The following is a 26,527-nucleotide window of genomic DNA, read 5'->3' as shown; positions in this document are numbered from 1 at the left end:
GCTATATTTTAATCCAAATGGAATATTGGATACTTCTCCATTCAGAAGCTTGCAGGTTTTTTGAACACATTATTGCTCATAGAACATAGACACTGTAGGTTGTGCTAACTGAAATTACTGCTGCTTAACCTATCTGTTGCAATGTACTGTGAAAAACATGTACTTCATGTATTTGTTCTGGAATGTAAGCGTGTGGGGCAAAATAAGAACGAATGGAAAAATCTCCTTCTGAAATATTTGAAGGCCTCAGAATTATTTAATATTCCTCTTTCTATGCTCTCTGGTTTGTTTCAAAGTCATGACATTTGTGTCTTGAGATTCTCTGAGGACTTGAAATATTTCTTGCCTAATTTCAGAGCAAAGACATCAAGCTGATGTTGGCTGTATCATTTGCAGGTGTATGTTGGTATGTTCCTATTAGACTGTAGGGTTTTCTTTAGAATTTTGCTCATGAAATTTCTGAACTCTCTTCATTTCTCTCTCTCTCTTCTTCCTTGGAAGGCTGTAGTTGTGCTAAAAAGATGCAAAGCCCATTTACACCACCGTAGGGCAAGGAGAAGCAAATGGGGCCGTGCTGTTGCTTCAGCCTCTGCTTTAGAGTTTTACTTCTGCTGCATCCTGTGAATTGTGATATGTAAACCTCTGTTGGCCATAAATCCCCAGTCTTGTCAGAACGAATGCGGATCATAAAAGGGAAAGGAAGGGTAGGATGCATTTTAATGTTTTTAAGCTTTGCTGAGGACATCTGGCCTATGGTGATTTGCTTAAAAGAGGATTAATCGTAATGCAAACTCAGGAAGAATGGGGATTCTTTAGTGACAAGTGTCAAGTATACAGGAAATGTTTTGTTTATATGAGCCAGTGGAATCAAAACAGAATTATAAAACCTTCCTGGGATCTCCCTGATGTTTCAAAATGCTTCAGAGAAATCCATTATTTTTGAAGAATTTTCCCAGCAGGAATTCTTCATGTAATAGAGTTTCGTCCGCAATGTCTTCCATTTTAATAAAGAACTTCTTTGAAATCCAAAGTTACGGCAAATGAAGTGAGGCTAAATTGCGTTTCCCTTATGCACAGAACTGCTTTACGCAGACGCAATTTTGTCAGTGCTGCTATGCGTTACGTGAGAGTGTTTGTGCCATGTAATTGAAGTTTCATGTTCCGGCTTATTTCTTACAGATAGATATCAATATGGACCCACTACTTCATTCCTGTGGATGAACATCTGCAACCCCACAGCCTTACTACCTGAGGGAGGACTCCCTAACCCCAGGCATATCTACCTGGTGAGCCGGAGGCTGGTATCCAAGCTACCAGAGATCCCAGGCCGTGTGGATTTCCAGTGTGGCTCTGAATGCAGCCCAGCCATTTTTTTGTGAAGTACGGTGCTCAGGCTGAGAAACTTGCCCCAGAAGAGCCCTTGGCTGTGGTCCTGCAGATACACATGGGGCCAGATTCATAAAGTGAACCAGACCCATGATATGTTTTCTGACGGGTGACTGCACCCACTGGATTTTCTAATAACAGCAGCACTCATTGGTTTTGAAAATGAAGTATTACAGTCCTGGTGTGAAATAAATATTGGATACCAATAAATAAGTGACATTACACTCTGAAACGTTAGAAGACTTTGGCTTTTTGTTTTGAGAACATGCTTTTGTAGAGCAGCAGATAGGAAGGCTGTAGTATATTTTTTAAAAGAAGGCTTTATTTTTCCCCATCCTCCTCGCAAAATGTTGAAAATAAGAGGTTAAATACCAAGGCTGTCAGGAAAGTAGTTGTATGGTCAGGAGTGCCAGGGAGTCCTGTCTGGCAGCAGGAGCTGTGTTTTCTGCAAGTCTATGTATGAAGGAGAATCAGGATAGCTGAGTTCCCTTTTATTTATTTTTTTCCTTCATTTCTGTAACTAACTGCTTGTGAGACCTAGAGAAATAGGCAAATAAAATTGTCAGTTCCATAAAAAAAATTCCCCAAAAGGCAGAAGGAGAGGGATCAAAATGTGTCTACTTGGTAGTTATCTTTGTTGGATTGCTTGCTGCTTTTGGTTTAGGCTTGCTTCCAAACAAAACACAAATTTCAGATGACAAATGAAAAGAAAATTGAAATCATAAAAAAATTTTAATCATTTCAGATTTTTTTTTCAGGAAAATAACTGCGTGACTTTACTAAAAATTTGTGAATCACAACAGCTAATAAAAACGTGTACTTTTCGCAAAATATTTTAACTGAATCTACTGTGATCTTTCCAAGTCACTTCACTTGTCGCTGTCTCCCTTTATGTGTACATAGAAGGAGCACAGCTGTATATTCCAGCTGAAAAGAGGGATACATACAGAGTTTGCATGTGGTAGAAGTCTTGCATGCTTTGCCTGCTCTTCTGACAACCTTATACTCACCTTGGGCTTTTCTGACACATGTTCTTCCAGAGAAGCACCCTGTTGCCATCAGAGGAGGAGCACCTGCCTTGCTGGGGCTGGGACCCCCTCCAAGGCAGAGACGGACCATGTCCGGACACCACTGGGACAGCCCTTTACAGCCACCGTGTCTGGGTGCCCAGTCCAGCAGTGCTGGCTGGTGAACGGAAATAATAATCACTGCACTCAAAACAGGTGCATCCCCCTCACCCAACGTTTTGACTGTGCTTAAGACTGGGTTCAGTAAAAAGATTTAAATCTCTCCTTTTAAGGCGCATTTTGCATCGTGTCTCTTTCTAGCCTCCCTTCCACTTCCACAATCAGCTAATTACAATTAAAAGTAATGGAGAGGGTCACTCTCAGCAGTTGCTCGTGGCAGCTACACCATTATAGAAGGGGAGGTAAAGAAGTATCTCATCCAACTGATGAAAGAAGGAGCTTTTCAAGAGTTAGATCATAATTGTCCAGACTAGAATTTGGCTATGATGGTGCATTTAGCACCCCTAATCCTATAGGAAGAGCTGTGGGATCCTTAGTCACCATGGGAATGGTTAGGAATTTGGTTTTGTCTCTCACCTAAAAGAAGTTAAAAAAGAAGTAAAAGGAAGATGTGGGTACCTGCCAGTGCATGACTAAATCAGTTGTGTTCACTGCATGTTTTTTCACTTTCCCTGAAGCACCTGCTCAGGGTCCTTTTCATGGTCACAATTTTTCTGCTGACCAAGACACTTGTAGCTGACTTACTTGAAGGCGGTTGATAAATACCAAGCAGAGACTTAATTGGATGCTTGCAGCCCTTCTGCACATCACTTGTATTTATTAACTTGATTGCAACTGCACTGAGGCACCAGTTCCCATCAAGAATCTTCTGCTGGAGGTGGTGGGGATTTCTGGGTGCTGGTCTTCCATGGAGGAGGGTCTGAGTGGGCATTATGACACATTGTGCCTTGTGATGTGTGGGAGTGAGAATCTGCTGTTGGACCTGTGTATGCTTCTGTCCTTGAAGGCTGATCCCAGGAGCAGCCTCCTGTAGGCAGCTGGCTGGGTTGAGCCGTGTGGTCCTCACTGCATTGAAGGCTCCCAAGAAAGCCACATCCCTGAAACACATGCCACAAACACAGCCCCCACCAGAGCATCTAGAGTTGCAGTGAAGTGGAAGGGGCTACAGATGGTCCAAAAAAGGTGGCAGGGGAAGGAAAAAGGAACAATAAGCACCCCTACTGCCGGGGGCGGCTGCTGGCCTGGACAGTGGTGGCAGCCCCTGTGTTAATGATGATGCACCGTAAACTTCCACTGTCAGATTTGCAAAAGCAACCTGCCTCAGGCTTCCCGCATTTACTGCTGATTACAGGCACCAGTTTGTTTCACTTTCTGTGGATTTCCCCTAAGCCGCTTAAAGTTCAACTGCATTTATTTTTTTGAAGTGTGGAAAAGTGTTGCTGTTTGCTGGGAAGGGCTGAGAGAGGATCTCATCATCCTCACCGCTTGAAATCTTGTGAGGTCCCTTTCCATAGCCCTGGTTTCTTTCTCCTACCCCAGAGAAAGCATTACATTATGATAATATTGAGTGCTGGTGCAGGCTGAAATCAGAAATCACTGAAGTTAAAGCTTTTTTTGACTTAACGTTGCTTTTCTGCAGGTAATCTTTGGCTACACAGCCTGGTAGGAAAGCATTTCTATTTTGCCCCTGCCCCCCAGGTAATCAATGAGCTCCCTATCACCTTGAATAATTGCAGTTAATTTTTCAGACCCTCAGAAGTGGTAGTGGGATTTCCCTTCTGCTTTATGAGAAGGTGCAGCTGAGCAGGGGGTGGGTCAGCAGAAGCTGATGCTTCACCTGCTCCAACCTGTGTGTAGCTCAATGGAATTTGGGCTAAAATGCCATTCAGAAACCTGGCCTTTCTCCTCCTCTGCTTTCCTGGGACTGGGCCAACAGCAGGAAGCAATACCCCTTTGCGTGGCCCAGTTATGCTGGTGGGTTTATTGCAGGGAGCAGAGACAAGTCCCCTCCTGCCACCTCTCTCTGCTGTGAGAGGGGGGAGAGAACAAGGTGGGCGAGCACCCCTCCATAAGTACCACTGCCCTTCTAAGGTCCTACAGAGTTTGTCCGTGCTGCAAGGCAAGATGGCCTCACTCCACCGTATGGGCTCATCCCAGCGAGTCTGGCTCAGGTTAGTGACGTGCTCCTTTGTTTACTCTAGAGAAATGCGTATTAACCACTGGGGTAACTCCGCTACTAAGAAGGAAATCCACGGCTTAGGGGTTATCTAGATTTATAAATGTTTTATAGCTTCCATGCAACTAAGCGCGTCAACCCAGGAAGTATTGTGGCTGTTGTTTGGGGTTTTTGCGGTACTTATGCTGTATGATGTATCTTGCGGGATAAGGACCAAAAATGACATTTGAAATATCACAAGTAGCAACAAATGGTACTGAACTCATTTCCTTTCACACTTAGTAGTTTTATAAAATAATGAGAATTTATTAATTAACGGACTCAATGGCTCAGTCCTACTATGTGCTCCAACACACGTTTGTCTCTGAATGGGAGACTTGGGGTTTTTTTCTTCTAAACTTAGGTTTAAGCAGGTCAAATACTAGGCTAGGTTCAAAACGTCAGCTGTTTTCCAGAGAAAATTTCTAAGGCCGCAAGGGGAAAAATACCTTTCTAACTTCCAATGCAAAAAAAAAAAAATCTTGATGGGTCATTTATGTTTAGACTAATATTCCTCCTTCTTTTTTTTTTTTTTGTGTAATAAGTGTGACTAGTTCTATTTACTTTGACAAAATACACAAAAGCAACTGAGTAATCTGCAAGTAGCCCTCTCTTTACTTGTCTCTATAATAGCAAGGTATTTTCAAAAATTCTGTAGTGGCTTTAGTTCTCCTGATTCCAACTTCCGACTGTTACATAAATTACTGTCGTACTGCTACTGCTTTGGCTGTTTACTTCGGTACCTGTCATGTCAAACAGCATGAAACCCACTGCTTGCACGCCAAACGTGGGGTTGGACTTTACCTCTCTGTGGAGAGGAGGAACATGGTTTCTCTGGGACCTCAGAGATAAAAATACCTTTTTTGTTGTTGTTGTTTATTCCTGGGAAATCAGAAAAACATTTCTCTGAAAAAATGATGCATTTGCAATCTTAGATAAATATTAGAATACTCTGGGATTTTCCTCAAGATGGAATGCATTTATATTCTTGACACGTGCGAAGTTTTACTGTGTTTGCTGAGGGAAATGACGTTTTTACCCTTGGTGACATTCATGGAGATAAGAGGGTAATTTTTGTTATACAAGTAGTCAAAAAAGAAAAATCATCCATTTTGCGTATTAGCAAAGGGGGGTATGTGGGGAGTGGGGGTGTGTGTATTTTATTTCTGGGGAAAAAAAAAGCTAAGTAGTGATTTTCTTTTTTTTTTTTTTTTCTGTGTGTGCTTGTAAGGCACACTATTGTAATAAGAAATAGTTAATAACTGTTCCTCTCTAACTGAGCCTGGCCATGACCTTAGATTTAAATCAGGAGCAACTCCGTTTGAGTCAGCACTACTATCTGAACTTAAAAGCAAATAAAATAATAAAAATAAATAGTAATTTTAAACAAACAAACAAACAAACAAAACCACCCGAAACCAAACCTCCTTTCTTCTAATCTTTGAGAGAAGTTGTTAATTTTAGTGTGATTTCAGTTCCAAATCTCAAGGGTGCTTTGGATACCGGGGTCTTCACAGCCTACTATCAATTACTTCTGTGTTTTATTTTGTTTGTTGGTTTTGTTTTTTTTTCCTATAATAATGGCACTGGCGGGAGGAGCTGCTAAAACCTTTCTAGGAAATTCAAAATGTTCACTAAAATCTTCTTCAGTATTCCAGTAAAACTTAAAAAAATATTCCCTCTCCTTAGCATGTCTCCTGGTGAGAACAGAGACAAGTGGATCAACTTTCCTTGACAGCAAGGCTTGCCCTCGGTGGTTACCAGGGGGTGAATCGATCACAGCCTCGGGGGTCAAGGGGCCGGGAGGGCTCGGTGCTGCTTGTCGGGTGCCTGCCCCACGTGAGAGCCCGCTCCAGCTGAACCCCTCCTTTGTAGCTTGCTAAAAACCGGGAAGCCTATGATAAACTACTAAAAAAGTAAAAGATAAGTGGATGTGTCTGATGTCCTGCAGTGAGATGACTCCGCTGTCGGTAAACTCTGCTTGCCTGCCTTAACTTTGAATACGCTAAAGCAAAAGTCACACGAATAATAATATTTAAAAATCTGCCTTGCTTGCCCCCAGTCAACAGTGCAAAATGGCCATTTCATCTTTGGGACTTGTACTTACTGAGTCGCTTAAAAATGGCAATCCATAAGTTCTCCTAATGTAATATTTGTGTAATATTGTGTAATGTTTCATTTTAAAATCCCACAGTAACTGGTTTCAGTGGTGTCACTGCAGTGTATGAAGATCACCGTGGGTTTGGCGTGTGGTTTTTGTTTTTTTTTTACTGTATCTTGTATTGGAGATCTTTCTTTGCCAGAAATCTTTCTCTTTTTAACATCGTGTGCCTTAAAAGTTTATTAATTTCAGAGAGTTCTGTTAGTTCAAAGAGGCTTAGCTAAAAAGTGAGAGTACTGAACAGAAAACTGGTTCTGTTTTATTTCAAACCAGGATACAGTTAAAAGTAGATTTTACAGCTATACAAAGTTATACGTGTTATACTTTCAATTGCCACAGAGTGGCAATATTTCAGAAAATTTTATTCAAGTCTGCTGACAACATTGTTGAACCCCAGCCGTGGGCTGAGGGTGGAGGGTTCCCCTGTAACCCTCTCTGCAGTCTGCATAGCTCAGTGGGGCAGGGACAAGGACCCGTGCCAAGAGGCAGGAGGAATCCGTTAAGGTGCTGGAGCAGAGAATTGCAGTAGTTAGGGGTGAGGATAGGGTAGAAGGATTTAATTGTATTATTAAAAACTCTCATCTTTTTAATTGAGATGGGAGAAACCAGCATTGCTGCTCTCTGAGCTCTTCATGTTCTCTTCCTGATATTTAGGATTTAGGGAATCCTTTTTTTTTTTCTTTTTTTTTCCTCCTGTGTCCTACTCAATGTATTTATTTTACATAGAGAAAATAAGAACTGTGATTTTTATTTTTTTTTTTGAAGCTGAACAATGGGCAGAATGGCATACTTACCGGTTTCTTTCACATTTACATCCAAATATTCTGTAATGTAAAAATACTATATCAAGATTCTGAATTGCAATAAGGCTGTTTAGCATCTTCCAACGTTATTGCCTATGTTTAACAAAGTAAAGTAATCTCTGTTCACACAGATGCTGTCTTAACCTCTCAGTGCACTGAGTATTTGTGCCTGTTTGAAGCTTTGCTCGGATAAATGCCTGTGAAGGAATAATTGCCAATATAATTTATCAAATTTGCTGTATTTGACGAAGACCAGAGACCAGCCAAAACCCTGGATCCAGCTTCAAGCTTAGTCAGAGTCTTGTAGCTCAGGCAGCTAGCTCTATGTTTCCTCAGCATCCAGATTCCCTTACAGAATTATTCTGTATTTAAATATTAAGGTGGAAAATAAAAAATTAATGAGTTACTTTTTAGCTAAACCCTGGGCTTATGTTTTGACATTATGGCCTGTAATTGTTCAATGTCAGTTGTATACCAGCTCCTTGATGGTGAGTATAAAGGAACTGGAATTCCAGATTTACGGAAATATGATATTTAGGAAAAGCGGTTACTGATTAGTACACGCTGCTGGCCCATGTAATGACATACAGTTATGGAGGTATAAAATCAAAGGTAGCCTTTCCTTTTCCCTGGATCTGATCCCTTTTCCTTCCTCTTTTGCCTAAACCCGAGGCTGAGCTCTCAGGCTCTGCAAACACACCTGCCCTGGACCCGCTCTATCCATCGGGTAAAGGTACTCAATACATTCTGGTCAGGAGCCTGGGACAACGAAGCAATTTGTCAGGTATGACATTGAGGCCTAAAGAGCGATTAATAAAGTGTGAAGGTTCTGAGCCCGCAGGAGTAGTCACTTACATGTTTTGTCCCCTGCAGAACCGCTGTGGAGTAACAGAGGCTAAAAAAAAAGGAGAGGGTGAGGTGTGGCGTTAACTGGTGCTGCTGTGAAGCTGCTGCATATAAGAGAAGTAAAGGCAAAGTCAAGGAGAACCAAACCAAAGCTTCTTTCCAGCCATATTCCTCCACTTCTTTACCCTAATAAATAAGGGAATAAAGGATTAGAGGACTTCAAACTTCTTTTCAGTGGTGTGGAGGATAATGTTCAATGCTTAGCTTTATTTTTCACCCACAAACAAGGTCCAGGAGGACGTTACGGCTACAATTGTGAGAAAACTTATACTGTGGCAATTTTTGTAGCGCTTGGTGAATGGCTTGTACGTCCATACTCTGGTGTATTTTTGTTCCACCTGTATCAAGTAGTCCAGTGTACGTCCTGCCCCATCCCTCTGATTTCAGAGGCACATCTCCGAATGTCCCTCCCAAACCACGGACTAACCTGAGCAATAGGAATTGATAGACCTGTCCCACCAGTTCAATGACACTCTTTTTAAATCTTACCAAGTTTGCACAGACATGCTTTAGCAGCTATTAGTTTCCAATGACATTCATGTTCCTGAGGGGATCTTAAATTCATTGAAGGGTTTTCCTTACTCACTGTAGAATATTAAGCAATAGAGTTGTCTTTGATACCCATTTAATTAATTCTGCTGCAAGGCACTAATGTATTCAGAAGGCTACCACTAATATTACATGCGCGCTGTATTGCTTATAGCTGGTCTAATTTAGTGTGCTGCACTTGTATTGATTTTTACTTTAGCAAAATAGAGTCAGACAATAATGCGTGGATTTGGAAAAGCTTTATAGTTCATAAACATTGGCACATTCATATTTGACTTTGTCAGCAAAGGAAAATTAGATCAAACAAGGTGCAATGATGCATTTGGTGCTTTGGGAGCCTCTAGTTCAGAACTTGACGTTGATAAACTGTTATAATTAATTCTTTCCATTTAATGAGATAGCATACACTATCAGCAAAAAGTGAGCTTTGATGTCAACGTATTATATTGACCGTCTTCCTATATTAATTAGAACATGCCTTGATGGAGTCTTTCCTTATGTACAACCAAAAGGGGAATGTAGTGAATTTTGCTTATGTGCCCAACCAACAACACACATTGCGGCAGTTCATGCGTGCTTACCCAGAGTCAGAGAATGTTTTTCAGTGATAAAGCAGAAGAAATTGGGAAAGTGAACTCCTTGGCTCTATTCCTGGATTTGTCATTGAGTCAGGCAAGTCATTAAACACAGTTTGACTCCAGCTTACCTATCTGTTTAATGGAGATAGTAATATTTTCCTGTTATGGAGAGAGATTTTAAGGCTCAATTAATTAATATTGTGGAGCTCTTCGCCATACTCAAATGAAAGTCAAAATATTGCTCGGCTTAGGTTAAAGTGTATGAAAACAAAGTGTAATCTGATAGTGCTTTAATTTTATGCATTTTTACTGAAAATTAAAATAATTTGATTGCACTGATGCTAACGTTCAAATACTTCAGGGTTGTTAGAGAGCTTGTACTAAAAATGAGTGCCATAATAGTTTACAGACTTGCATGTAAAACACTAAGAATAGCTGGTTACTGATGCTGTTCTCATTTGATGATTTTATTTTGCTTTACAAGTGCAGAGAAAGTGCCAGAAAAATAAAATTTGCAGGATGTTTTGACATTAACAGACACCAATAAGTGGTACTCAGTGGAGCTGCAGAATAAAGTGATTAAGTAGGTCAGCTTACTTAAAGAACAGGGAGTAAAAATAAGGCTAACACAGGGGTGTAAATGGGTAGAAAGCACAGAATCCATAAAAGACGGCAATATTGGCACAGCTGTGCCCAGGTGATGCACTGGTAACCACAAAAGAGATGTACTGTTAATGAGAAACAGACAGTCTGGCAAAAGAGGGTATTTAAGGTATGTGTGTTGGATTCCTACAGCACTGTACATGGGGAGGAGGGACAAAAGCAAGTATTTCATCAGCTGATGGTGACTGATCTCAAGACCTCAAATTGCTATGCTTCTGCCCTCTGCCTGGTGCCACATCAGGCTCCTGCAAGGCCTGGGTCTCATTTGAAATCTGGAGGACTTGAATGTGTTGCTGCCAGTCAAGGGTTGGCTTACTCCTCAGGCTATCTGCCAGACTCCTGCTTGATCACAGTTTTTTAAATGGGGACTCTGTAATAATAAGCATCGACTTAAATGTCCACCCGTGTGTATTCTACATGGGCAATGATCTTAGCAGTAAGTTTTCAATTCACTTCCATTATTATTCGATCTCCTTTCTCTAAAAATATTTTTCTAATGTTATTAATTCCATTTCAGTTAAAAGACCACGACTGTCTCCGGTTTCTTCAATGTCGACTCTGCTTGTGAGACTCTTAGAAGAAAAAGGGCATTTTCAAGCTCAGTCGAGCCTTTGTGGCTACACAGGCAGGCACTTTTTTCCTATTGTTGTAACATTGAACTTGTTGCCAGCACAGTAACGAGCTTCTCCTTTCTGATTCCTCTTGTGCTTACCAGTTGAATCAATATTGCACCTTAAAATGATGAGATACCTTGATTCAGGTTGGATGGATCAGTGCCATGAGGATGATAGACAGAAATCTTGCAGATAAGTCTCTGAGTCTTAGAATGCACTGAAAATTATCCTGAAAAACTGTGTTTTCTGTCTTTTTATCTGGGTATTGTCTGTCTCTCTAGTTTCATCCTCTTTTCCACAGGAATTTCAGTTGACCTTAATATGTTGGGTTTTTTTTTCTGGCACAGTTAGATTTTTGTAATAAAGTGTGTTGCCGTATATAACAGGATCCCATTTCTCATCTCCATCAAATGTAATTACTTTGATGGCAATGCATTCCTATCCACCTTGATATTAGAACATCGCTTGTTTCACTCAGTGATGGCACAGAAATGTAGGAGGATTTCTTAATACGCATCCTTTCACAAGGGCTTTCATGGTCAAACATTTGCAACGAGGCATGCTTAAATTTCTGTCTCGCTATTCTGAACCCCAGTTTGTATCTGTACCTTTGTGTACTACTGAAATCATGGAGCCCTCCAAGCTCCAGGGGAGCCCCCCATGGAGCCCAACAAGCTCCCCAAGTTAGAAGCAGACCTGAATGAAATTCCTGGGAGCAAATACCTAATGAGACTTGGAGGGGGGGCCGTGCTGAGTTGCCCAAGATGGGATGGGTTGAAACCAGGTGTGAACCCCAAAGCTGAAGTATTCTTGGCACGTAATGTGAATTATTTTCAGACTGACCTCATGAATTCCATGGGCTGAGTTCTTAAGCCTCTTACGCTGAATAAATGGTATTTTCTCTTATAAACAATTCCATTGATTTGAGTAGTTGTTTGTTGCAGGAATGTGATGCTCTAACAGAGTAGGCTGTTCTCGGAAAGCAGTCACGGCGCTTCTCACTTTTCAAATGGGGAATTTCACATTTTGACTTCCTTTGCTGACCAGAAGATGTAAGGTGTATCAGATCTCGTGAGCATCGCCCTTTATTAGTTGCTTCTGGTTACACTCAGGTTCTGAGTATTACCATACCAAGGTGCCTTTGTTTTCAATGTTTTTTTAGCCCCATGCGTGTATTTGGGTCATGCCAGCTAGCAGTCAACTTCAGAGGGGCTGTTTCCATGCACAGCCTGCGTGAAGCTCCACATTTAATTATTGCAGCTGAAGCTATTATGCTTGTACACACATTACCTCTGTCAAAGTCCCCATAATGTCATTTTGATGTTTGCTACGCTATTGATCTACCTCCCGCTTTGTGCGGATTTCCTCAGCTGACAGAAAATGTCAGAGCTGTCTTGTCCGAAAGCATCGGACCGCTCCAGCTATTTCGTAGCTGCCTCTGGTTTTACAAGGCGTCCGGCGTGTACTTGAACTGCTCTGTAGATGCTTGTTTGATGTGTAATGTGCAGCCTCCCGGGGCTCCAGAGTTTTACCCCGAGCTGATGCCAAGGTTCTACTCTCTGATATGGAAATGTCGAGGTAATTTCATGCTTTGTAAAGCTCTGTGAATATTTTTAATTATGACAAAAATGCCATGGAAATGAAGATTGTTCTGGGTTTCATTGTTGCATGTAGTTTTGTATGACTCTAATTTCATAGCAATTTAGTTAGTTTGGCACTCGGAGATTTGTGGGTTGTCTGGAAGCATAAGAAAGTGAACCCCGTATTTGTCATGGATTTGATAACCTTGGCTAAGTTAATGCAGATACTCTTCTGCAGAGTGCTAGCAGTGATAGATTTTATTTTTTTTCTTTTTTTTTTTTCTCGTCACCCCCATTGGAGACTGACAGTCTACTGTCAGACAGGCTCTGAAATGCCTCTGAAGCACAAGCGTTCCCCACGCTACTTCAGTAGACTTCAACGCTACCTTGTAAGGATGATGTGGGGCAGGGCAGAATGTTAGTATGTATGTTAGTTAGCCTTTGTCAGCTCAAACTTTGGCTTCTCTTCCTTATAAAATCCTTTCTGCCTTGTAGTGAACTCAGAACATCAGATGATTTCCTTTTTGGGCATAGGAACTCCATAACTGAATAAAACCCCCTAGTTTACTAGGTTGATATCTGCACTCGATTTGGGCAATATGTGTCCTCATACACATTATCCGACCTCGAGCATTGGGTGGGCGTAGCTTTTAGTGTGCTATCACTGCGACTGGGTAGGGACACCAGCAGGGGTGTGCTTAATGTGGAGAGGACAGGCACTTGGTTTCTTCCTCAGCTGTTCCCATCTGACCCAGGCCAATGTCACTGCAATGGCCTCTCATCATCTGCCCTCCTCCAGCATCAGTCAAATAGGTTGATTGAAAACACATATTGGTTTTGGCCATGGTGAAGCAACTAACAGCCCAGGCAGAATTGTCACCTGTGGAGTCATCCCCTTGGTGTCTCAACAGCCGGTGGTGTATGCAGCTTTGCATCCTCCTGGTGGGGCCGGGTGGAGAGCGAACACCCTACAGGCAGGCACTGCTGGCCCAAGGGTCAAGAAGGTTGCAGATGTGCTCAGGAGACTCATGGTCATCCCATCTGAGACTTCAGCTGCTTTGTTGGAGAAAGAGGCGTTGGCGCTGATTTCAGCTGAAGGCAGCAACTAAGGGTTCTGCTTCTCCTAATTCACTCAGACAGGATGGCTACCTGCCTGACCTGCTCAGGTCTGCTAGCTTTCTCCTGATTTAAGGGGTTGTTGAAGATGTCAGGGTAGACGCAACAAACCGTGGTCTTAGAAAGAGGTGGGTATGAAAACACGCTATTTGAGTTGTGAAGGAGTATGCCTAGAGGTGAAAGTTGTGTTAGAAAAAACAGTTTGCTGATTCATCGTATCAATCTCTGTTAAATTACTTTCCAAAAAATAAGTGAAGTATCCTATGTCTGATGAAGTCAATAATGCAAATCCCATTAGCCTGAGAGTGTTTTAAGTTCATAATTGATATATTTGACATATTAATGTGCTAATTTATGTAAACTGGAAAGACCCAATGTGCTTCTTGAGAGATGATCAAGAAAAAGGAAAGCAGACTATTTTTAATTGAGACTTTGCAAGTAGGCACGTAGAGGGTCTGAAAAATGGAAGGGAAATTCTGTAGAGATGTTCTAACACTTACATATTTGAAAAAGCTTTTGTTATCCTTCTTACTGTTGGACATTTTTCCCAAATTCTCTGAAATGAGCCCACATGTAGTGTACAGAAAGTCAAAGATGAAAAAAAGAAAAATGCTGCATCCTTTGTGTTTGACGCTTCTCCTGACCCCTGAGATCTTGAAATGTTAAAGTCTGAATTTAAAAAGAAGACGTCATTGCCTTACGTGATAAATATACAGATTTTCTTCCTATTTGCATATAATAAGTAAAATTGTCTTTAAATCCTGCTAACCCGCTTTCCTCAGTGATTTCTGCAGCTGAAATTAGAACACCTGACGGTGCCAATATTTGCTGAATCTTGTCTTTTCTCTTTTCTCTGAATGAAAGTCACCCCCTAGGAAGTAAATTGTTTGTGAATGAAATGGGTTTTTTATGAATATATTTATGATTTCAAGCAATTTGACCCATTCTTATGTAGCTGCGGGCGTATTTTCCACACTGGCTTGCTTTTGAAATTGTTTACTCTGAGTATGCGGTAATTGGCATGATTAATCAAACGGTGTGACCGATTGCTTTAGTCGCGTGTTGTTGCCTGATTGATTGGCTGGGGTTTTCACAAAGTGGAGGGAAGATGCTGAGTCCTTTCTTCAGGCAGAGCGTCTCACTGCGAAGGGATGAGGAAAAGCGTGGTGGGATGGTGGCCAGGACTGGAAGCAGTATCCCACCAAGCTGGGTCAGGGCTGCTTACCCTCACCCGCAGGTACTCTAAGTAGAAGGGCCACAGCATGGATGCTGCTGCTGCTGTGGGAATACAGGCAGGAAGCTGGTAAAAAAACAAAGAACTGCAGCCCAATGCATGAAATAGTTCATTTGTATTAATTTGAATTTTGTGCTGCTGACTATCCATGGGTAACTTCTGCTGAGGAGAGATAACAAATCTGACTGCAGACCTCACAAGGCTTGCTTTTTCTTTGGTTTCAAGGCAAAATTAGACTCTGAAGTGCTTCTGTTCACAGAATCACAGAATGGTAGGGGTTGGAAGGGACCTCTGGGGATCATCTGGTCCAACCCCCCTGCCACAGCAGGGTCACCTACAGCAGGTTGCACAGGAACGTGTCCAGGCGGGTTTTGAATGTCTCCAGAGATGGAGACTCCACCACCTCTCTGGGCAGCCTGTTCCAGTGCCCTGCCACCCTTAAAGTAAAGAAGTTCCTCCTCATGTTTAGGTGGAACTTCCTATGTTCAAGTTTGTGCCCGTTACCCCTTGTCCTGTCACCGGGCACCACTGAAAAGAGCCTGGTCCCATCCTCCTGACAGCTACCCTTTAAGTATTTGTAAGCGTTGATAAGATCTCCCCTCAGATGTCTTTTTTCCAGACTGAAGAGACCCAAATCCCTCAGCCTTTCTTCATAAGGGAGGTGCTCCAGTCCCCTAATCATCTTGGTAGCCCTTTGCTGCACCCTCTCCAGCAGTTCCCTGTCCCTCTTGAAGCAGGGAGCCCAGAACTGGACTCAGAACTCCAGATGCGGCCTCACCAAGGCCTTCTTGGTTCACAGCCTTCTGACACTGTAGAGCATATGAGCTATATATTTCCCTCGCCTGAAAAGCTGGGGGGACAGCTGTTCTTCCTTTGAAAAATGTCTTCAATATCTGTGGTTGGGAAGTAGTACACTGAAGCTAATATTGCAACCTTTGCGTAGGAAAGAAATATCACTAATGCAAAAAGGCTGCTCATCGAGGCCGTTTGGGAAATGTGAGTGAAAAGACACCGATTTAAGGCATGCACATTTGTACTGGGATATGGTTACCCCGTACCACAAAGACGGAGAAAAAGATTTTTAGCGTAGATGCCAGGGAAGGAAAAGAAAGATGTTATCTGTGCAAAATTGGAGCTGCTATTGTAAATTTCTGGGGAGAGAAGTGTTTCCTGTAAGTATGACTCAGATTTCTGTGAATCAATAGAGCCTCCGAGGGTCAGAGGAAGTCAGTACGTTTTAGAGGTGAAAGGTACTAAAGTCGGTGGCTGACTAGGGCGAGCTGGAACCCAGTCTTTCTTCTGGATGTTTTTCCTTTCTTTTTTTTTTTTTTTTGCGGGGATGGAGGATCTAGATGGTTCTGCAATGTAAAGTAAATTTGAATTACTGAGGATTACCCCTAGAAAGATGTAGCCATCTTAAGCAGAAAAGATCGCTTGATTTTATTTTCCGCCCCCCCCCATCATCTTATATGGCTGGGGAAGGCGCTAAGGACAGTAAGAAATTCCCAACCTCCCTCCTCAACAAAAATGGAGAAGCCAGCTTGCATCTGGAAGGAAACATCCAGGCTACAATACAAAATAAGCACAATCAGAAACCATGGCATTTTTTTTTTTTTTTAATCAACTATATCTGCGGAGACTTGATGGAGAGCTATACGAATAAAAGAGATGGTTCCTGATAACAGGCAGGGCTGATCAAATATTTAATAGGTCATAAGGAAGGCAAACACATATGAATATTTTTCTTGATGTAAAGCTCCGTTCACAGAACTTGCTGTGTTTCTCAAGTGTCCTGTAGCATCCAAATACCCTAGGACAGATAAAGAAAAGTTGCATATACTGTTTAAATGTTAAATAATCTCATAGGCCTTTATCAGTATGTTTACTGCTTGCATTCTGGAAAAAAAGAAAACCACCCACAACCAACCAACAACAAAGAAAACCCAACAAAACCAACCCCAAAGCCAACCCATTGCCTCTCCATACATTATTTCAGTGAACACTGCACAGTGTTAAAAAAATATCAGACAAAATCTTTCATAGACTTATTTATGAGGAAGGCATTCAATGCTAAAGACAGATTTCTGACTTGTTTTTTCAAGGGAAATGACCTTTTGTGGCACAGTTCACCGCTTCTCTTGCCTTGAAAGACTAATAAGCACCTGGAAGCTGGACAGATTGTACATCTGAAGTGTGTCAATCATCCTAGTTATGAAAAGACAAATCTTAAAAAAAAAACAAAACAAACCCAAAACCTGTCAACTTGTTTGTTAGGAGGACAGTGGGACATACTTTTAAAAGTCACAGGGCCTGTACTTATCAAACAGAAAGCTAAAATAAATTTGCACTTGAACGCATAAGTGGCAACCTGTGCACATTATTCAAGCCACCCTTTGCACTTGTTTTTGTTATTGTTTTATCCATTCCTGTCATTGAAATGAACAGACTTTAGGTGAGAATATATTTAAGAAGGATCCACACTATTTTCGTAAAAACATTTGTCACCGAAAAACAGCTGTGCTTCAAAAACTTCATGGACTAGGACTTCTTCTGCTTCCAGAGTTATGTGGTTGAGGTTTTTTTGGGTGTCTTTTTTTTTTTTCTATAAACCTCATTTCATGCCATATTTATCCAGACTTGCTGAGGCCTGTAAAGCTTCATATAAATCTGGGCTTATACTGCAGCTAAGAATAAATGGTAATTTACAGCTTTTTCCCTCTAGGCCAGCCACACTTGAGAGATGCGTCTGCATGTTGCTTCGGGGTTTTCAGGGGCAAGGGGAGAATTTACTGTAAGCCTGGGATTAAGTCCATGTAAGTTACAAGCAGGAACACTCTTACAAGTGTTTGAAACCACAAAACATCTTAATTTTTTATTTTCCCCTAATAATGTAGGGTGTTATATGGTAATAAATGCTGGTTGGGTTAGGGTGTTACTTCATTAAATCACCGATTACAAGCAACCACAATTGCTTTCATTCATCAGGTCATTAAAGTGAAGGTGTTGTCACTAGCACAGCCTTCAAGCGGTTGGTGAGCTACCTGAGAAGCTCTTGACAAAGGCTGTTTGATGTGGAGTCCTGCTTGTAGGTGGTGCTCTTAAAATGCAAGAGGATTTTCTTTTTAACGATTTTTGTCTTCTAGGGATGTGTGTCCTATAATACCTTGAAATATCTTTATCGTGTTCCTGCATACTGCACATCACAAAATAATTCATCCCCAGATTTTACAGTAAATCTAGTGAGCAGAGACAGGACTCTGGGAATTTCATCTGTATCATAATACCCTGTTATGCATTTTGCTGTCAGGTCCTTCTGCTCCAAATTCTCCGCTTCACCGTAATTCTGCCAGGTGGATTTAGGGAGAACCAAAGTCCCTTAAACCTGCTCTGATGCCATTGCAGCAGAGCGTACATCATAGCCTAAGCAAAATTAGGACGCCTTCCAAGTATACGCTTACAACAAATTCCTGAGGAAAAATGAGAAATGCTCATAATGCCACATGCTCGGGCCATATATCCATGCCATAATCCCACATGTGACCTTCGGTAAATTCTGGGAAAAGATGGTGGGGATTCACAAGCATCAGTCTTATGTGAGTCAAGGGAATGTGCTGGTGGAGTGAAGGACTCGGTTACCTGCTTTGTGTTGCAGGAGCTACACAAATGCAAAGGTCAGGGCTTTCGCTTAGTCCTTGCTGTAGGGCCGCCTTAGTAACTGGGAATATATTTCAGCTTGTACTGTGCCAAGAAGAGGTTTTTCAGATTTCTGGAATGGGAAGGGGCGGGGTGTGTGTGTGTGTGTGATGTTTTGGGTCAAATAACCAAAACCACAGTATCTGATTCGGAAAAAAGCCATGTTTGACTCCAGGATGGGCTCCCTGGTTGAGCACTCGTTTTTTCTGATTTTCGTTTTTTAAATTTTTCTCAAATGTTTGCATGTTTTTCATTCAAGCCAACCAAATTCCAGATTAATTTGTGAGGTGTGCTGCTGAATACTTCCTCTCCTCCTGGAGCGTGGTGCATTACAGAGTCCTTAGGAAGCCTTTTGGCTGTCAGCGTACCTTTGACTGTTGGATAGGGGCTTGAAGGACTTCTGGAGCTTCTGGACTACCCTTGTATCAGTATCTTTCATCAACTGACCACTTGCTAACGCTTACAAATTGCCCTGTTTCTTTTTCCATGAGTAAATGGAAGATAATTCATTGTCTTGTTATTTTTAAAGCTTTGCTGGTTTATTAATAGACTCGCTGTTTTTATTGTTTAGATGCTAGGAACAAATAAGGTTGCCCTTGCTTTCATAGTTCTTTTTTTTTTTTTTTTTCTTTTTCCTCCCCTCCGGTCTGTATTTTCCTTTTCACACCTCCCATTCAGAAAAAAAAGAAATTTCTTTTGCTCCTCCTTTGCATCCTACCTTCTTGCATTCTTAAGAAATGCTTTGTATGGCTTTCCAGGTTTCTTCCGTTGAAAACACCTGGAGCCAGCCTCTCCAGTATGCCAATCTTTGCTCATTAGCTTTGCTCACATTATACCTTCTTTTGCAATTTGGGTGTAGGCTTTCCTTGGCAGGAACCTTCTACTGCCTGTGTCTAACACAGTCCTGAATAGTTGCTAGAAAACACCTTTTTAAAATTATTATTATTATTATTATTATTAAAAAAAAAAGACTTAATTATCATTTTCTGAAGGATTCGGTTCTACTGGCAGATTGGAATCTTCCAAAGCACTGCCACTTCTTGAAAAGGTTGAGTAACACTAGATCCCTATAATTCAGAAAGGATGCCATTCTTTCATGGGTCGTTCTTGGCTGCATGTTTCATTGCTGCAACAGCCAGACCAGAATGTTTTAATATCTTAGTCCTTTACTGAAGGTTTCATTCCTGAAATGCTTCTCACTTTTTTGTTCACTTTAACTCTGACTCGGATAGTGTTGTTCTGAGGCTAAAATGCTACTAGAATTTTATATTCAATTTTTTTTTTTGCTTTTTAGGTGTCTTTAGTCTTGTTCATGCCATCATCATTTTAACATCTAAATATTGTAAATGAATGGAATATTGGAGATGAAAGACTGCATAAAGTACAATCTTAATGCCAAAAATCATTGACTATTACAATTAAATTTACTTAGCAAACAAGTTCCTAGCCTAAAATTCAATCCACATCTCCCAAGTACTGATGACAAGCTTAATTTCCTAGAGAAATTCAGATAACCTCTCGCTTCATCCTAAACCTGTGTACTGAAGGAAATGTAGCTACGGTTAACCCCTTGCATACCAATTTCAGATAATGCTCCAAACACCAATAGAGTGATGGGTACCCAAGAGAGGCCTGTGTCCTTCACTGCTAGCATTGACTAGGTCTTTTCTATCCCCAGCTTCTTATAAATGAAGATATGAATAGCATTCGCCTTATGGAGCTCTACATTTGGGCTGTGAGCCAGTATCTACACAGGACCTGAATTTCTCCTTCATTTTTTGGATTAATCCCCATCAAGTGTGGCAAATCACTGCTCAAGGGCCCATTTCAGCACAAAATAAGCACATCTCTCTCTGGCTTTGGCCACTTTGAAATCAAGCTTTTGTTGACTGAAGGCCCAAATTATATGAAAATCAGAAATACACCATGTAAAAGCCAGGCCAGGCCCTGAAATGCAGATTTATTATTGTCTAATTTAGTAACACTGTTAGAAAACAACTTTGTAATTGATCAGTTCAAAGGACATTCACACAGGAAAGTAATAGAGTTCATCTTGCCCAAACGACTTAGAAAATTTGAAAACAAACCCTGGATCTCCTATCAGCCACTACTTTATTTTTTTAAGGAAAAGCGAAGTGGTGGCCCACTACTACAAGCAATGGAACCATACCTAGATCCAAAGTTTAATGCCCCAGACGCAGCCTTATTACACTTACAACCCTATTTTGTTTGGATCGATATTGGTTATAGCTCCAATAGCTGCACCAAGGATGCACCCTAATTTATACTGGTGGGAGTGAGAGAGTGGTCGGTGACAAACCAGATTCTGACGTAGTCTTCTTGGTTTGGCAAGACTATTTTTATCAGTGGGAGAATGGGAGGGGGCAGGGCACAGGTGGTCTGGGTTTTGTTTTGTGTCTGTTTCCCTCCCTCCTCTTTTCCTTGGGGACACCATCTTAAGCAAGACTCTTGAAAAGATGAATAGCTTGCCTATCCTGAAGTTTGGAGATGACCCTGATCAACTTGCACGATTGCAGAGCGGAGGGGGGGGAGGAGGAGGGGGAGACACAACAGGGGATGTGACCTCAGGTTTTTCCAGGTGCCCCTCTAATCGCTGGGCCTGATTATCTTCGCGGGACAGGATGAATTCTTCTCCACCTCTTGCAGGCTGTTTTTCTGCCTCCTGAGAAGGGCCGTAAGGAAATCTTCCAAACTTCCTTACTGTCTGCTGCCGGTACCTGGGTACCGGCTACAGCCGCGGGAGCTTTAGCTCCAGCAGACCCGCAACCGAGGAGCAGCCCCGTCCCGCAGGAGCCCTAAAGCCCCTTACCGGCTTGGGCTTGCCCAGGGCAGGGTCTGGCCCCTTTCTTTCTCTACTCCGCCAGCCGGGCACCCCCAGGTGTTCGCGGCATTTCTGTCCACTGATCGCGGCGGGGGAGGGCGGCAGGAAAAATGACATTGGGGAGGGAATGTTCTGCATGTTGCGGGGAACGGGGAGGGGGGAAGATGTGTTTTTGCCTGCCGCCTCGCTTGCCTTGCCCGCGGCGAGGAGATGCTGGTGGTGGGGGGGGAGGGGTGTAGGGCGGTGCGGGGGGAGCGAGGGCGGCGGCTACCGGCTCCCTCCGAGCCCTCGCCTTTCTCCGGGGACGCTCCCGCCGAGGAGACGGCTCTCCCCATCCCTCGCCGTGCAGCGAGCGGCGCGATCGCCCAAACTCCTGGGAGGGGAGACACCCGCCGCCGCCGCCTCCCCTTCCTCCTCCTCCTCCTCCTGCTGCTTCTCCTCCTCCTCCTCCCCCCCCGCCGCAAACCCCAAATAAAAGGGCGGGGGGCGGCAGGATGCGCCGCTCGGCGGGGAGGTCGGCGCCGCCGCCGCCGGCCGCCTGATGCTGCCGCAATTCGCCATTGCCGGGCACGGCTTGGAGCCAAGCGGAGGGAGGCGAGGGGCAGAGGACCAGCAGCCCCCCCTGCCCGCTCGCCCCCGCGGGCCGCGGCCGCCGCCCCCCCCGATGCCCGTCCGCCGCCGGCGGGGGGCCCCGGGGGCCCGCTCCTGTCTCCTCTGGCTCTTTGTGTTGCTAAAGGTAAGTGCCGAGGAAGGGGAGGGGTGCGGGTCCCCACCTCCCCTGGGCACCGAGCCCCCTCCGCGCCGCCTTTGTGTGCCTTCCCGGCAGGACCGCGGCGCCCGGGAGCGGGCAGGTGGCTGCGCCCGCTCCGCCTCCCCCCCGCGGGGCGGCGGGGGCTGGGGCTCAGCCCCGGCTCTCCCCGCTTTGTGCTCCCGCGGGCGGCCGCCCAGGATCTGCATGTGGATTTGGGAAGGGCGGGGGGTGGGGGTGGGGGGGCGCGGAGAGAAGGTGGTCTGGGGGTGCGGCGGTGGCCGCTCCGCCGCGCCCCGCTGCGAGATGCTCTCCCGCATCCCCCCACCGAAAGTGCCGGCAACCCGGGGGAGCTGCGGCGGCGCTTCCTCCCGTCCTGCGAAGTTCTCCCGTTCCCAGCGGGGGTGCTGAGAGAGGGGGTAACGGAGCGTTTTGGGGGTGTATGGCCCGGCGGGGAGCGCCGCGCTGTCCTTCAGCATCGCCCGCCCCGGCCGCCGCCCGGCTGCGGCGGGGGCTCCGGGGAAACACACCCCGCCGCGACGCGTTTCCTCGTTAAACGGCTCGTATCTTCCATCCATTTCCCGTCCCCCCTCCTTTATGAAAATGGAGCCAACAAAGCGGGGTGTGTGTGTATCGTGTCCGTTTTATCGCGGCAGAATTTAATGCTGCTTTTCTGCTCAGTACCGTGCTGTGTTGAGGCTCAGCCTGTCTTCTTGGCAGATTAATTTTTCAAACTTCGGCTTAATACTGCAAAGCTCGGTTTCACACGACATTTTTTTTTTTTTATCTTTACGCTTTCCCTCCTTTAATGGTTTCTCAAGCGTATTTAATATGCTTCATGTAACTTCTGAAAGAAAATGTATGTACCGCCTGGGCGAATACCACTGACTATAAAATGTCATTGCCCTAAAGTACAGTGCTCAGCACTACTGAAAACTTTATTGTATATTTGTCAGTCACCGTTAAGGAGAGCTCCGCAACTAAGGGCCTGACCTTTAAGAGCCTTATAAATGTAAATGTTCTATGGAAATCAGCAGGACTCCCTGTGTGAGGAAGAGTTTGCAGGATCATGTCCTGGAACAGCAGTGGTGTCACTTCTAAAATTGACATTGCATTGACAGAACTATTTAAAGGGAAGCTTTCACAGCATCTGTTCACATATAGTAGTCAACTGTCAGCTGTCTCATTTTCATAACTGCTGAAACATACATTCAGGCAAGATAAAATGCTAATACACAGGCAAAATCTTGTTCCTTGGAATTTGGCGAATATTAAAAAAAATATTTATTTTATTCTTAAGAAAGTCAGACTGGATGCTATGGCCCATCAGAAAGCTGAGGGACTGCAGCTAATTTCTGTTCTAGTTTGTTCCCTGATATAGAAGTGTATATAGTTTTAAGTAGCTGTTTTATCCCACAATCACAGAGTTCATATTACTCTGAATCCTGACTTCTAAAAAAATAAAATCAATGTGTTTTGGTGGTGTGTTTACCAGCAGTAGTGTGACAAAAATTACTGTGGTAAAGCAAGACAGGAAATAGATAGTTTAAATTGTTGAACTACTGTACTTGTAAAATTAATAATAAATCTCAAAAAAAATTTGGTAAAGGTTTGAAGGTAGCCAAAGCCTCAGGTTTTCATTCTGTTGTAAAGTAACCACCACTTTAGACCCAGATAAAACTCAGACAAACCCAGGACTGCTATGACAAAGCAGCTGATGAGCATTAGCAGAATTTTGTAGTCTAAGAGAAAGTAAAGCTGTAGCTCACGGTAGAGGCGCATCAGTTAACGCCATGTGTGACTGGATTATGACTTTGGCTGGAGAGCATGTCTACTGTAATTAGTTATCTTGTCCGTTATTATCAGACACTATAATGAGAAGAGAACTGAGACTTCAAAGGATGCTCAAAGTAAATGTGGTTTTGGGAAAGAAGTTGGGGAAGCAAGAGCAGCGCTTGTTTCAGTTCACTGGAACAGGGACGTTTTCCTGAGCCTGAAATTCACTGAGTTTTCTTTAATGTGTACATATTTTTTTTCAGTGACAAATAATTGAAAAAAAACCCTAGGCATTTCCCTGGTTTTGTGCTGTCTAGTTCTGCCAACTTGTTGAAGCTATATTAAAATTATCCAGCCTCAAGTTATTAAATTGATGTTTCACCTGCAAGTTAATCTCATTGAGAAAGCATTGAACTGATGAATCTGAAGACGGGCAAAACCAATATCTCTGTGCTTGCTGGTTCAGCATTAGCAGCCCAAATGTCACTTGCTAAGCTGTATCTGCTTCATGTGGCCTTGATGCCCATCTGTCAATTTGTAAAATCATCAGCAGACTTTGCACAGTGATGAAACTGCTCAAAGCAAATTTTCTCTTCCTTTCCAGTTGTCGTATTTCATTGTTTAAAGCAATAGTGACAACTTGTTCCAGCTCCTGACGTTGTCTGAGGTTGCTGATATGGTCAGTGACAAAAGGAGATCAAACCGGGTTATTGCCCGCTGCATGATTACGTGCCTGATATTGTTGCCTATGGGCAAGTAATACTTAGTTTCTTATTTCTCAGTGCAATGTGAATGCTTTCTGGGCCCCAAGGCAGTACCAAAATCTTCCTTGGACATGCAGCAATGGGATCTTGGACCTTTACCATTCTCTTTTCTCAGTGGTTTTCTTACTTCATGGATAGTTTAGAAACTAGCAGGAGAGGCACTGTGTGTGAGCTTAGATATTATTATGGATTTACAGTACTTTGGAGAGGAACGGGGTTGCGTCTTGCTTCAGAGAAAAGCTTCCAAGCGTTCTGCTGCAAGAATCTCTTAATATATTGCCATTTTGCAATGGGTCTGTGTTCTCCGGCGTTTCAGTCTCTGAATGGCTGGAATGCATAGTCCTTGGTAGCTTGCTTTGTAATTGTCTCATTTTGGTGTGGCGAAGGCATGGCTGAGCACAGCTGAAAGGAAAAGCTGTGCTTCAGCTAAGTAAAGAACAGGATGAAGTAGACAGGTTCCCCGATTCCAGTGACTGATGTTATCTTTTCCATCTTTTCTAACTGTAATCCAGCAACCTTCCCTTAGTCGTGTCTACACTGAGCTTCGCCCAGTTGGAAGTTCTGCCTTGGATTATGTGACTGATTTGTCAGATGTCCCTTGTTAGTAACTCGCGCCTGGCTGTTCTTACGTTTCCTTGCTGTATTATTTGTGTGGAACAAGGTAGAGCTTCAGTAGGGGACAAAAGCATCTTAAACATGCCATACCTGGTGCTGGGACATCATCTATAACCTGTTACACCTCCAAGAGGGTCTGACCAAACAATGAGAATACTGGTTGTCACAGAAGTTCCATGTATAGACTGAATAGAAAGGACGTCACTCTTCAGGAAAATTGTCTACAAATAAAAAGTGCATCTCTTATTTCCAGGATACTGAGGTATTTGTATATGTCTTGGATGCTCTGTAGATAAAGCAGCAATACTCTGTCTTTTTCATAGCAAGGGCAACTCTTCATGTCTAGCAGCGTAGACTTTTGTTCACTACTACATCAATTTATAAAGTTTGGTGTCATAGTAAAGTCTAAATTCAGGTTTACCTTGACCAAGGCATTCAAAGACTTTTGGGTTCTGTAGGACTTTACTCAGCACAACCTTACCCAACAAAGAACATGTGTTTCTAATGGTGTAATTTCCAAGAATATCTGCATCTAATGTTAATAACCTGAAGCGAAAAACATATTGTCAGGACTCTGCCTCATTCGGTGGGAGAAAGCTTTTTAAGAGAGGCTGATTTCACAGCTGGGAGCCTCAGTGTTTCGCCACTGTTTCCTCCTGGATGGAAAAGTAATGGACATTCAGTGAGAGTTTTGGGACGGAGTCCTTTCAGCATCTCTTCTCTAAGAGATGCTGACTGAAGCCCTTACTGAGAAAACAAGTTTGTGGTTGTCTCCCCCCACCCCAATGACTGTGTCCTGCCAGTATCAAAATAAACTCCCCATATCTTAGCAGTTCATTTTTGTTTGCAAAGCTAATGTAAGATTTCCTCATGATGCAACAGACTCAAAGGAGCTACTGAGTTATAACAGTCTGAACCTTGCTGCCTACCATTAGTCTGAGACTATCCTTCCAGCCAAAGCACCCACTTTCTTCTTTTTAAAAAACTTTCTTACAGATGGCCGTCCTTATCTTAAACCTTCTACAAGTCACATTCTTTCTCATTGCATTATTTTCATGGATTATTTCTAGGCTAGGGTGATTCTAGAGGGCAAAGCTAATGAAGGGGATGCTTGGATGCCACCTCATGTTTACAGACCTCGTAGTAGGCGTTTGCAAAACCCTCTGTGCCAGTGGAATAAGGGTCTGCTATTACTCCTGGGCAAACTTCTGATTTCATTATGGTGAAATGGTAGTGGACCATTGAGAAAAGATCTT

The 26,527-nt window shown here is 43.1% G+C and overlaps 1 protein-coding gene across 3 annotated transcripts in view; it reads left to right on the top strand.

The window, feature by feature from the left end:
* The first annotated feature begins 21,623 nt into the window (after positions 1-21,623).
* The window catches only part of PTPRO (protein tyrosine phosphatase receptor type O), a 156,508-nt gene continuing 151,604 nt past the window's right edge, over positions 21,624-26,527 (top strand). For all 3 annotated transcript variants that reach the window (XM_063358812.1, XM_063358805.1, XM_063358797.1), the window contains exon 1: positions 21,624-22,104. In XM_063358812.1, the coding sequence (XP_063214882.1) occupies positions 21,910-22,104 (195 nt within the window). In that variant the 5' untranslated portion in view covers positions 21,624-21,909. The remainder of the gene's footprint in view (positions 22,105-26,527) is intronic.

The sequence above is a fragment of the Chroicocephalus ridibundus genome, chromosome 1, assembly GCF_963924245.1.
Source record: "Chroicocephalus ridibundus chromosome 1, bChrRid1.1, whole genome shotgun sequence".
In the NCBI taxonomy this organism is placed as follows: domain Eukaryota; kingdom Metazoa; phylum Chordata; class Aves; order Charadriiformes; family Laridae; genus Chroicocephalus; species Chroicocephalus ridibundus.
The sequence above is the reverse complement of the archived record's forward strand: the minus strand, read 5'-3'. Positions and strand labels throughout refer to the sequence as shown.